General features: G+C 33.4%; 1 protein-coding gene across 2 annotated transcripts in view; it reads right to left on the bottom strand.

Moving 5' to 3' along the window:
• Nucleotides 1-6,387: 6,387 nt before the first annotated feature.
• The window catches only part of LOC145635626 (transportin-1-like), a 28,923-nt gene continuing 21,348 nt past the window's right edge, over nucleotides 6,388-13,962 (bottom strand). For both annotated transcript variants that reach the window (XM_081686942.1, XM_081686943.1), the window contains exons 25-30: nucleotides 10,097-10,168; nucleotides 9,873-9,997; nucleotides 9,081-9,132; nucleotides 8,938-9,006; nucleotides 8,790-8,849; nucleotides 6,388-7,093 (exon numbers count right to left, since the gene is read on the bottom strand). In XM_081686942.1, coding sequence (XP_081543068.1) covers nucleotides 7,010-7,093; nucleotides 8,790-8,849; nucleotides 8,938-9,006; nucleotides 9,081-9,132; nucleotides 9,873-9,997; nucleotides 10,097-10,168 — 462 coding nt within the window. In that variant the 3' untranslated portion in view covers nucleotides 6,388-7,009. The remainder of the gene's footprint in view (nucleotides 7,094-8,789; nucleotides 8,850-8,937; nucleotides 9,007-9,080; nucleotides 9,133-9,872; nucleotides 9,998-10,096; nucleotides 10,169-13,962) is intronic.

Below are 13,962 nucleotides of genomic sequence, written 5' to 3'. Positions count from 1 at the left end.
TTTTGGATAGTGAATGTAGGTACCTGATGAAAAACTAAGGTAAAAAACGCACAAAAACCTAAAGCCAAAAGAGTTATTTGCGTCACTTTATTATAAAAAAGCGACGCAAATAACCTTGTTTATAATGTTGTACAATGTACATATGCGTCGCTCATTAGTAAAAGAGTGACGCAATTTACTTAATCACTTATTTGCGTCGCTTGCTAACTAATGAGTGACGCAAATAAGTTTATTAATTGCGTCGCTTTAATAAATAGGAGCGACGCAAATGATAAAAAGCTGAAATGCACTTGAGTTTTGCGTCGCTTCTTAAATAATATGCGACGCAAATAATTTAAAAGGAAGGTAAAATAATACATTTGCTTCGCTCCTTAGAATGAGTGACGCAAATATGGCAACGCAAATGTACATTTTTCTACTAGTGTCTCAATACTTTTTGACACCGGGCCCCGAAACATTCGAAATTTCTCAAAAAGCGTGGATAATTAGCCTTCAATTTTGGAATTTTTGACATTTTTTCGCCCGGATATAAAAATTGCCGAAATGTCTACCATGGTACCAAATACCCTCCAGGAGTCTAACACTCTAATTGGGTGGGTGGAACCATCCAATTTGCCTTTAAACGACCAATTTACCGGTTTACAACTTGCACCGATTTCATTAACTCAAGCCTACCACAAACTTTTATGACAACAAATAATGATCATATATGGTTCCAAACACTATTATATGACCCTGAGATGTATCCCCTAAAATTTCAAGCCTTTTCGACACAGGGCCTCGAAATCTCTAAAATTTCTCAAAAAGCGTGGATATTAATCTTCAATTTTGGAATTTTTTGACTTTTTTTCGCCCGGAAATAAAAATTGCCGAAATGTTTACCATGGTCCATAATACCCTCCCGGAGTCCAATTGGGTAGGTGAAACTATTCAATTTGCCTTTAAACGACCAATTTACTGATTTACTATTTGTAGCAATTTCATTGATTCAAGCCTACCACGAACATTTATGACAACATATAATGATCATATATGGTTCCAAACGACATTATATGACCCTGAGATGTATCCCCTAAAATTTTAAGGCTATTTGACAACGGGCCCCAAAACTTCCAAAATTTCTCAGAAAGCGTGGATATTAGTCTTCAATTTTGGAAAATTTTTACTTTTTTTCGCCCGGAAATAAAAATTGACGAAATATTTACCATGGTCCCTAATATCCTCCGGGAGTCCCATTGGGTGGGTTGAACCATCCAATTTGCCTTTAAATGACAAATTTACCGATTTAGATTTTGCACCGATTTCATTATCTACCACGAACATTTATGACAACATATAATAATCATATATGGTTCCAAACGACATTATATGACACCAAGATGTATTCCCTGAAATTTCAAGACTTTTCGACACCGAGTCTCGAAATCTTCAAAATATCGCAAAATGCATTGATATTAGTATAAAATTTTGGATTTTTTTTTTACTTTTTTCGCTTGGAAATAAAAATTGCCAAATTTTTTTACCATGGTCCCTAATACCCTCCGGGAGTCCGATTGGCTGGGTGGAACCATCTAATTTGCCTTTAAACGGCCAATTTACCGGTTTACAACTTGCACCAATTTTTTTAACTCAAGCCTACCTTGAACATTTATGACAACATATCATGATCATAAATGGTTTCAAACAACATTATTTGACCATGAGATAAATTCCCTAAAATCTCAAGTCTTTTCGACACCGGGTCCCAAAACCTCCAAAGTTTCTCAAAAAACGTGGATATTAGCCTTCAATTTTGGAATTTTTTAATTTTTTTTTTGTCCGTAAATAAATATTACCGAAATATTTACCATGGTTTCTAATACCCTCCGGTAGTCCAATTAGGTAGGTGGAACCTTCCAATTTGCATTTAAACGGCCAATTTAGCGGTTTACAACATGCACTGACTTCATTAACTAAAACCTACCACGAACATTTATGACAACATATAATGGTACATTATGGTTTCAAACGTCATTATATGACCTCGAGATGTATCTAATAAAATATCATTTCTTTTCGACACCTGACCCCGAAACCTTCGAAATTTCTACAAAAGCGTGGATATTAGCTTTCAATTACGGATTTTTTTTTTACTTTTTTTCGCCTGGAAATAAAATTTACCGAAAAGTTTTCCATGATCCGTAATACCCTTTGGGGGTCCAATTGGGTGAGTGGAACCATTCTATTTGCCTTTAAACGACCAATTTATCGGTTTACAACTTGCACCGATTTCATTAACTCAGGCCTACAACGTACATTTATAACAACAAATAATGATCACATATGGTTCCAAAAAACATTATATGACCCCGAGATATATTCCCTAGAATTTCGAGGCTTTTAGACACCGGGCCCCAAAAACTCCAAAATTTTTCAAAAAGCGTGGATATTAGCCTTTAATTTTGAATATTTTGACTTTTTTTCGCCCGTAAATATAAATTGCTGAAATGTTTACATTGGTCCCTAATAACCTCCAGGAGTCCAATTGTGTGGGTGGAACCATCCAATTAGCCTTTAAACAGCCTATTTACTGGTTTACAACTTGCACCGATTTGATTTACTCAAGCTTACCACGAACATTTATGACAACATATAATGATCATATTTGGTTCCAAACGACATTATATGACCCTGAGATGTAATCCTAAAATTTCAAGGCTTTTCGACACTGAGCCTCGAAATCTCCAAAATTTCTTAACAAGCATGGATCTAGACTTTAATTTTGGAATTTTTTTGACTTTTTTTTCGCCCGGAAAATAAAAATTCCGAAATGTTTACTATGGTCCCTAATAACCTCCGTATGGTCCCTAATACCCTCCAGGCATCCAATTGGGTAGGTGGAACCATCCAATTTGCCTTTAAACGACCAATTTACCGATTTACAACTTGCATTGATTTCAGTAACTAAAGCCTACCACGAACATTTATGACAACATAAAATGATCATATATGGTTCCAAATGGCATTATATTACCCCGAGATGTATTCCCTTGAATTTCAATACTTTTCGACACCGGGCCCTGAAACCCCCAAAATTTTGCAAAATGCGTGGATATTAGACTTCAATTTTGGATCTTTTTGACTTTTATTCGCCCGGAAATAAAAATTGCCGTAATGTTTACAATGGTCCTTAATACCCTTCCAGAGTACACCTGGGCTAGGTGGAACCATTCAATTTGTCTTTAAACAACCGTTTACCGGTTTACAACTTGCACCAATTTCATTATTTCAAGCCTTCCACGTACATTTATGAATTATGACAACAAATAATGATCATATATGGTTCCAAACAACATTATATGAACCCGAAATGTATTCTCCAAAATTTCAAAACTTTTCGACACCGGACTCCGAAACCTCCAAAATTTCTCAAAAAGCTTGAATATTAGAATTCAATTTTGGAATTTTTTAACTTTTTTTTTCGCTTGAAATTAAAAATTGCCAAAATGTTTATCATGGTTCCTAATACCCTCCAACATTCCAATTGGGTGGGTGGAACCATCCAATTTGCCTTTAAACGATCAATTTATTAGTTTACAACTTGTACCGATTTCATTAACTCAAGCCTACCACGAACATTTATGACAACAAATAGTGATCACATATGGTTCCAAACGACATTATATGACCCCGAGATGTATTTCCTATATTCTCAAGGCTTTTCGATAACGGGCCCCGAAACCTCAAAATTTCTTAAAAAGTGTGGATATTAGCCTTTAATTTTTGAATTTTTAGACTTTTATTCACCCGAAAATAATAATGGCCGAAATGTTTACCATGGTTCGTAATAACCTCTGGGAGTCCAATTCGGTGAGTGGAACCATCCAATTTGCCTATAAATGAACAATTTACCGGTTTATGACTTGCACTGATTTCTTTAACTCAAGCATATCACGAACATTTATGACAACAAATAATGATCATATATGGTTCCAAACGGCATTAAATTACCCTGAGATGTATCCGCTAAAATTTCAAGGCTTTTTGACACCGGGCCCCGAATCCTCTAAAATTTCTCAAAAAGCATGGATATTAGCCTTCAATTTTGAATTTTTTCACTTTTTTTCGTCCGAAAAATATAAATTACTGAAATGTTTACCATAGTACCTAATACCGTCCGGGAGTCCCATTGGGTGGGTGGAACCATCCAATTTGCCTTTAAACGACCAATTTACCGGTTTACAAGTTGCACCGTTTTCATTAACTCAAGCCTACCACAAACTTTTATGACAACAAATAATGATCATATATGGTTCCAAACAACATTATATGACCCTTAGATGTATCCCCTAAAATTTCAAGACTTTTCGACACAGGGCCCCGAAATCTCTAAAATTTCTCAAAAAGCGTGGACATTAATCTTCAATTTTTGAATTTTTGACTTCTTTTCGCCCAAAAATAAAAATTGCCAAAATGTTTACCATGGTCCCTAATACCCTCCGGGGATCCAATTGGTTGTTGGAACCATCCAATTTGCCTTTAAACGGCCAATATAGTTACCGGTTTACATACAAGTTGCACGGATTTCATTAACTCAAGCCTACTGCGAACATTTATGACAACATATAATGATCATATATGGCTCCAAACGGCATTATATGAACCCAAGATGTATCCCCTAAAATATTCACACTTTTCTGCATCGGGCCCCGAAACCTCCAAAATTTCTCAAAAAGCGTGGATATTAGCCTTTAATTTTGGATTTTTTTTGCTTTTTTTCGCCCGGAAATAAAAATTGCCAAAATGTTTACTGTGGTCCCTAATACCCTCCGGGAGTCCAATTGGGTTTGTGGAACCATTCAATTTGCTTTTAAACAACCAATTTACCGGTTTACAACGACCAATTTAATTAACTTGCACCGAACCTGACTTGAACCAAAATCGACCAAAATCCGTTTTAACCAGTCAAAACCCGAATTTAACCCAACTTGTTACTAACTAGACCTGAATTCCACCCGACCCGTTCCTAAGTTGACCCGAATTTAACCCAACCTGTTACAAACCTGACCCGAAATCAATACAACTTGTTATTGACCTGACCCAAATTCAACCGGACTTGTTATTGACCCGACTCGAATTTTACCATATCTATTACTTACACTACCAAAAAATTTACCCCGATTTGTTACTAACCCGACTCGAAATCAACACAACTTGTTATTGACTCTACCTAAATTCAACCCAAATTGTTCCAGACCCGATTTTAAATCACCTTAAATGCAATTTAGACCACCTTATTATTGTTGATCAAATCATTTTGTCTTGGAAAACCAAGTCGATCCAGGTCAGCAAAAGAAAGGAGCATCATCCTCAAATTTAAAAGTTAAATATAATATATATTTGTTGTATGGTAAAAGGAGATAATTATCTTCCTAAATTATAGACTATAGTTCCCTAGTATATTGCCATATAGTCAAAGGAAATAATTAGCTTGATAAAAATGATGATTATCTATTTATAGTTAGTTGAACCCGAATATGACCTGACTTGGAAATGACCCGACCTGATTGTAACCTGCAAATTATTGACTTAAACATAACCCGATTTGAATTCAAGAATGACCCGACTTAGAAATGACCCAACCTAATTATAACCCGCAAATTATTGACTTGAACCCTAGAATGACCTGAATTGAAAATGACCCGACCTGATTATAATCCGCAAATTATTGACTTGAACCGAACCCGACTCAAACCTGAGAATGACCCGACCTGACTCTAACCCGCAAATTATTGACTTGAACCGAACCTGACTCGAACCCGAGAATTACCCTAACCCGTTTTAACCCGTGAAAAGCCGAATTAAACCCGACCTATTGTTCACCCGACGCGAATGTAACCCAACCTATTATTAACCCGACCTAAACCCGACCCAAACCCGATAAGAAGTATGACCCGACTCAAGCATAACCCAACCCAAACCCGACCCGCGTAGGTTATGGAATTAATCTGAAATTGACCCGACCCGAGTTGACCAGACTCACTTGTACCCAACCCAAACCCGACCAGTTTACCCGAATTGACAGCTCTAGTCCTCACTCCTCATTCGAGTCACTAAGATTAATTCTCATGGATATTCTAGTACAGTATTTGAGTTTGTGTTTTTGTAACTAGCTGTTACTCTGTTAGGTGTTAGCAGAGTTAGAAGAACAGTTGTGAAAAGTTAGCTATCAAAAGTTGGTAAATTAGGTGTTCAGATTCAGATTATTTGTCAAATTGATTGAAATAATTTGACAGTAATCCGCAGATGTTTCTCCCATGTCATTAGACTTGCCTAGATATCAATCTTAGTCAATACAATAATGAATTAAAAACTTACCATATGGTAAAAAAATGTATCATATTACGCTTTGAACAAAATCTCAAAACCATGTATACAATCATAAAAGTAACCGACGAGTATATTATTGAACAACGTTATCAAAATGAATGCAACACATTGTCCTTTGATCAATACATCAAACCCAAGATGGTCTGAAACTGAAGACAGAAATAAATGCTTAAAAAATACATTCATCAAAACTTATAAGACTAGGTACATCAAAACTTGTAGGAAATCAATATTTGTTCCAACCATCATGGTCAAAAGAATGGGAAATAAATTACCCGTAAAATGTGAAGAATGTACACAATACATAATACATTGCCTTCTTTCCTAATACAGGAAAGAGAAGCCAACCCTAAACCAAAACTAATATACCCAGTTTACATGTATGCTCCACGCCAAAGCTTAAATAATTTGCTCAGTGTCAGAGATATGCCTTAGTTGCACCTGGGCACAAAATGTGTTGCTTTGCCTAAAATTGCAACCACCAGTCTTGACGCAGAAAGAATCAAACACTAAAGCCATACGAGACTTGAGAGATGACAGAAGATTCACAAGTACAAAGCAATAGCAAACTCTTATGCTGCCAAGATACCAACAAAACACTTTTCTGTCTGCTGGCCTCCATTCAATACCAACAAACCCATTATATTTGATACTTCAACAACTTATCCGTCATAGATGGTTCCAAAGATGATATACATTGCTCCCATTGTCCATTTCCAAGCATCTAAAATACAAGAAACAAAACTTAACCTAGCAATCAAAAGGTTCAACCACACAGACGCACAAGATATAATGCAAAACTCAAACTACATGCGATAAAAAAAAAATTGATAACACAACCAAAATACAGTTGGACTTCGGACTTAGAAGATGCATACTGCGCTTAAAATAATAATAATAATAATAATAATAATAATAATAATAATAATAATAATAATAATAATAATAATAATAATAATAATAATAATAATAATAATAATAATAATAATAATAATAATAATAATAATAATAATAATAATAATAATAATAATAATAATAATAATAATAATAATAATAATAATAATAATAATAATAATAATAATAATAATAATAATAATAATAATAATAATAATAATAATAATAATAATAATAATAATAATAATAATAATAATAATAATAATAATAATAATAATAATAATAATAATAATAATAATAATAATAATAATAATAATAATAATAATAATAATAATAATAATAATAATAATAATAATAATAATAATAATAATAATAATAATAATAATAATAATAATAATAATAATAATAATAATAATAATAATAATAATAATAATAATAATAATAATAATAATAATAATAATAATAATAATAATAATAATAATAATAATAATAATAATAATAATAATAATAATAATAATAATAATAATAATAATAATAATAATAATAATAATAATAATAATAATAATAATAATAATAATAATAATAATAATAATAATAATAATAATAATAATAATAATAATAATAATAATAATAATAATAATAATAATAATAATAATAATAATAATAATAATAATAATAATAATAATAATAATAATAATAATAATAATAATAATAATAATAATAATAATAATAATAATAATAATAATAATAATAATAATAATAATAATAATAATAATAATAATAATAATAATAATAATAATAATAATAATAATAATAATAATAATAATAATAATAATAATAATAATAATAATAATAATAATAATAATAATAATAATAATAATAATAATAATAATAATAATAATAATAATAATAATAATAATAATAATAATAATAATAATAATAATAATAATAATAATAATAATAATAATAATAATAATAATAATAATAATAATAATAATAATAATAATAATAATAATAATAATAATAATAATAATAATAATAATAATAATAATAATAATAATAATAATAATAATAATAATAATAATAATAATAAAAGGTCTTAGTCCATGTCAGATCAAGAGTGTCACAGGCTCACAGCATAATAGAATCTGCATGCACATGATGCATCAGGTGTGATGCACACAAAAGCATGATGCATGTAAAAGGAACACTTAAACATGTAATTATTCCTAAACACAAAATTTTTTGTCTCATTGTGCTCATATTGGCAGTACTCTGGGTTTAATACACTAGAGCACTTAGATGGTTGTGCCACCATACTCGATTAATATAATAAAGAATAGCATATCGCCGTGTCATATCCGAAGCCTCCCAATATACCCTTATAGGGCAATATTGTTAAGAAGAACTATACGATGTCATTTTAAAAGTTAATGACAGCAATTACTGAATTAAAACTAATTATTAATAAATATTTCTACAGATATATGACGAAAGAGAGACTAAGGTATTGAGTCAATGCAGACCTGTTTATACCCATGCAACACCTGACATACTTCATTATGCAGATCTGGGCTTTTAATTTCCTGTGGTCAAAGAAGCAACAACATTAACAGCTTAAACAATATCCTCAAACTCTTCTTGTGACAGCTTTTGAAAAAGAAAACTCCTTACATGCCAGCTAGCAATTGCCTTCACCAAGAAGGGAAGGGAACTTAATGCTGCAGTAGGATTCATCTTGACCTGAAAGGAATGAGATAGCAGATTAAAACATTAAGCCAGCAAAGAATTCAAGAGCCATTGTAAAATATACTCACCATCGCACATAAACCTCGAAAAGCGTCTTCTTTTTCTATGTCATCTCGTATCCTGCCACAGCACAGTTGGTTAACAGAATACCAAACTGGGTACAAATGTAGTGTGTGTGTGTGCGCGCGCGCACAGCATTACATATCAATTCAAAAGCTAAGAAAAGATCCAAAGAATATTGAAAAGAAGAAACAGCTTCGGTACTCCAAACTTCAACATTAAAACATCATGTTAGACTTGAGCAAGCTTGTAAATAGTAAGGGTGTAAAGGCGTTTTAGGTAGATAAAGTAAAAGTAGAATAAAAGACATTGATAGAAAATGGTCAACGGGCAAAGCTCCAAAGAGTATCAAACAGAGTATCAAACAGAAGAATACAGCTTCAACCCTCCAAACATCAACATAAAAACATCATGTTAGGCTTGAGCACACATATTAAGTAAATAGTAAGGGTGTATAGGCGTTTTTAGTAGATAATGTAAAAGTAGAATAGAAGACATTGGTAGAAAATAGTCAATGGGGAACCCACATTACGAGAGAGAGAGAGCCCAAATCATATTGGTTTAGTGGGATCAAAATGTTTATCCAAGGTAAATGAAAGTTGTGTGCAGACAGGAGAATCATTTTAGTTATCAATATATAATCAGAGGAGTATACCAGGAGGGGGGATAATAACAACATCAATAATAATAATAATAATACACTAAGATAGACATAATTCCTTCTGCATTTTAGCTGAAGCAGAGAAAACAGGTGAAAAAGCTAATTATGCAAAGTGTTGAATTCTGACATTGGTACTTACATGGCCAAAGCATTACACCATGGTTGCATGAAATGCTCCATATATGGAGATACAAGCTCGGGACAGGCCCAGGCAAATCTTCCAAGAGTAATGGTAGCATTCTCTATAAGTGACTTATTAAGCTCCTGATGATGGTAAATCACAAAGTTAAATATATACGAAGTATATATGTATATGAAAGATTCAGAACAGAGCTTCATCATTAATCAAAAAAGGGCGATCACCTGTGTATGTTGAAGTATTGGAACTAGGGAAGAAATGACTGTCATTACAACTGGTTTAATATCTTGCTGAGCCTGAAAACAATAGAATGTTAATACACGTATAGAAGCAAGTACAAAAGCCAAAAAAGTATTCAAGCCAAAGGAAAGTAAGAAGTAACATATTTAAAGCACTATAGTGGATGGTTTACATTTTGTAATTAGCCTTAGGTAATGTTGTATTATAGAACTACCAAAACTTCAAAACCACCTCATAATTAGACAACTACTAGAAGGTAGAAGTATTTGTCCAACACAGAGAAATGAATAATCTTATGCGATTCAAGCTAGTCCAAGCTTCAGATTTACCAGATTTAGCTTTGCTCTATTTTTTTTTTTTTATTTATTTTTTGTAAATTTTAATCTCTTCTGTAGCGGGTAGTTTTTACCTTGAATATATTGGTTCACCAACTCTTCAATTAGTTAGTGTAACTCAAATTTGTTAGAAAATCTCCCTCGGCTTTAACCTAGAAACATAATAGCAGATTTGATGTCCAAGCCTAAAATCAATCAAATACACCCACCTAAAAACTTTTGTCATTCCTCTTGACAAGCAAAATGTAATTGGGATCGCATCAGAATAAAGACAGCCATAAAAAGGTGGTAAATAGAAACCCAAATCCTTAACATTTTTACTTAAGGCAAAGAGCTATGACAACACCAACTAGCACTTAATCTTCCCATGAATCAAAAACACTAACCTAGTCCCGGCTAAACATGGGCACGGGCCGTGCCGGCACGCGGGCGGCACGGGCCCGGCACGACTCCGGCACGGCCCGGCACGACACGGTCGCCGGCACGGCACGGCACGGCGGCCCAACTGTGGGCCGTGGGCCGTGCCGTGAACAAAATTGTGGGATTTGGCACGGGCACGGCACGTGGCACGCCGGGCGGCACGGTGGCCGGCACGTGGGCCGGCACGCTGGCACGACCCGGCGGCACGGCACGTGGCACGGCCGGGCACGGCACGGCACGGCACGAGCCCGCAAGGCACGGCCCGGAACGGCCCGGCACGGCACGGCCCGTGCCATACCGTTGGAAAACTAGCCGTTTATGGCCGTTTTCCAACAGCTATAAACGGCTAGTTTTCCACCCCTTTTCCCACCCAAATTCCCTATAAATACCTCATATTTTCCTCCAAAATTTTCACAATTCATCAACTTATCTCTTCTCTCTTATTCTCTAATTTTCTTACTCCCAAATTCTCAATTCTCAAATTCCTACAAATCCTACAAATCTACAATCTTGCTCTCTTTTGTGAAAAAAAAAAAAATTCCTACTCTCTTATAAATTTTACATTTTTACTATTATTACCTTTATTAGTCTACTACCAAAAAAAAAAAATTGTTATATTTACATTCGGGAAATTATAAATTCGGAAAATTATAAATTCGGGAAATTATAAATTCGGGAAATTATAAGTTCGGGAAATTATAAATTTGGGAAAGCATTGAAGCGTCATTGTAAGATCTAACTCAACTTTATTTTAATTTGTTATTGTTAGTTGTTAATCTTGTTATTATTATTATTATTATTATTATTATTATTATTATTATTATTAGAAGTTGGAACTACTTAATTATATAAAAACTACTTTCTATTTTAATTGTGGGTTATTTGGATTGTTGAAATCTGTCTAAGGCGGGACTTGGGCTCTGGACAACGTCGCTCCTAACCTCTCCTACCTGGGATCTCATTGATCCAAGTAATCTACTATTATTATAATTATTTTTAAAAATTTAATTTATATAAAAACTACTTACTAATTCTTATTGTTATTGTTATTATTATTGTTGTGACTTGTGAATTGTTATTATTATTGTTGTGAATTGTTATTATTATTGCTATTGTTACTTTGTTATTGTTATTGTTATTTGTATTATTATTATTATTGTTGTTATTGTTACTTTTATTGTTATTATTATTGTTATTGTTATTTGTATTATTATTATTATTGTTATTGTTACTTTTATTGTTATTATTATTAATTAATCATGGCATCAAACCCGAACGCTTCCTCCTCCTCTAGAAAAGCCAAGTCAAAACGTAGGGAATCACCAAATCCAAACACTTCAATGCCTATGCCCCCCCCTAACATGCCCTTTCCTTCCCCTAACATGCCCTTTCCAAACACTTCCACCCCTTTCTTTAATCCCCAAATCACGGGAGGGCAAGAACAAATGGATGATATGGCTCCTTGGACCCAATTTCAACAAAGCCAATTTCAACAACATGAATTTCCTTTTCCTCTTCCTTCCCAAGGTAGCCAAACACAAGCCTGCGGGTCGAGTGAACCATCCACCCAAATGCCCAACACCCAAAATCCTAACATATTAGAGTGGTGTACCGAAGAGGATTTTGCTCAAACCAAAAGAAAGAGTGAAGTTTGGTCACATTATCAATTAAGTAAAAATGGACAAAAGGCCAAGTGTCGGACTTGTGGTAAAATTTTCTCGGCCGATACCAAGGGAGGGACGGGACACCTTAATAGACATACAAAAAAATGTGGTGGACCATCTAGTGATCCAACCCAACCCAAAATTTCTCAATTCCATCCACAAGGCTTCATTTACAATTACGAGAGAGATAGAAATGAACTTGGGAGAATGATTGTACATGCGGAACAACCTTTTCTTTTCGCCGAAAATGATGCCTTCAACAACTATGTTAACCGAGCACTACAACCAAAACACAAAAAAATCTCCCGAAAAACCGTTCGATCTGCTGCCATGAAGAGTTATCTAGAGTACAAATTGAAATTAGTAAATGAATTAGCTAATCTTCCTAGTAGAGTTTCTTTAACCGCCGATGCATGGGATGGTGGTTACGGACTCCACTATTTATGTGTTACTTGTCATTGGTTAGATAATGAGTGGATGTTACAAAAACGCATCATTCATTTCAAAATGCTTGAATACCCTCATACCGGTCTTAACATTTCACATCATTTAATGGAAGCCATTGATGCATATAGTCTTAGGGATAAAATCATGTCAATGACTTTCGATAATGCAACTTCTATGACATATAGTGCGAATTTGGTCAAAAACCAATTGACCGATGTTATATTAGATGGAAATGCACTTCATGTTAGATGCATTTGTCATGTTCTTAACTTGTGTGTGAAGGATGGAACACAAGCAATTGGTCCATTTTATCACAAAATAAGGAATGCTATTATGTCTATTAATAGCTCTAACATGAGATATCAAGAATGGAAAGGTTTTTGCAGGCAACAACGGATAAAAACCATAAAAATAGCACCGGATTGTCCAACTAGGTGGAACTCCACCTATGAAATGTTGAGTCGGGCAATCGAGTACAAGGTTCATTTAACACTTTTTTATAATATGAAATTTCCACAAAATGCTTTACTAGAAGATGATTGGGTTAATTGTGAAAAATATATGCAGTTTTTACAATTACTATATGGTATGACACATTGTTTTTCTTCTGTATATAATCCTTGTTCTCATTCTTTTCTTAGTAATGCATGTTTACTTGCACAACTTTTTGCGGAACACCGATCTCAACATGTTTATCGTGGATATCTTCCATCCATGGAGGAAAAATGGCGTAAATATTACACCGATATTCCTATGATTTATATTTTTGCTTCTATTTTAGATCCTATTTTAGATCCTAGGCAAAAATATGATGGCACCTTTTTATTAATTGATATTTATTATAGTAACATGAATTTTGAAGATGATGTTGAAGCTTTTAAAACTAAGGTGACAAATGATTTTTTTTTCTTTATACTCCACCTATGAAAGTAAATATGGAACCGTGTCTCGATTTGCCCCTTCTCAAACATCCAAAAATGTAAG

The sequence above is a fragment of the Chenopodium album genome, chromosome 6 (assembly GCF_948465745.1).
Source record: "Chenopodium album chromosome 6, dcCheAlbu1.1, whole genome shotgun sequence".
Lineage (NCBI taxonomy): Eukaryota > Viridiplantae > Streptophyta > Magnoliopsida > Caryophyllales > Amaranthaceae > Chenopodium > Chenopodium album.
Note: the sequence above shows the minus strand (reverse complement) of the source record. Positions and strands in the feature narration are given on the sequence as shown.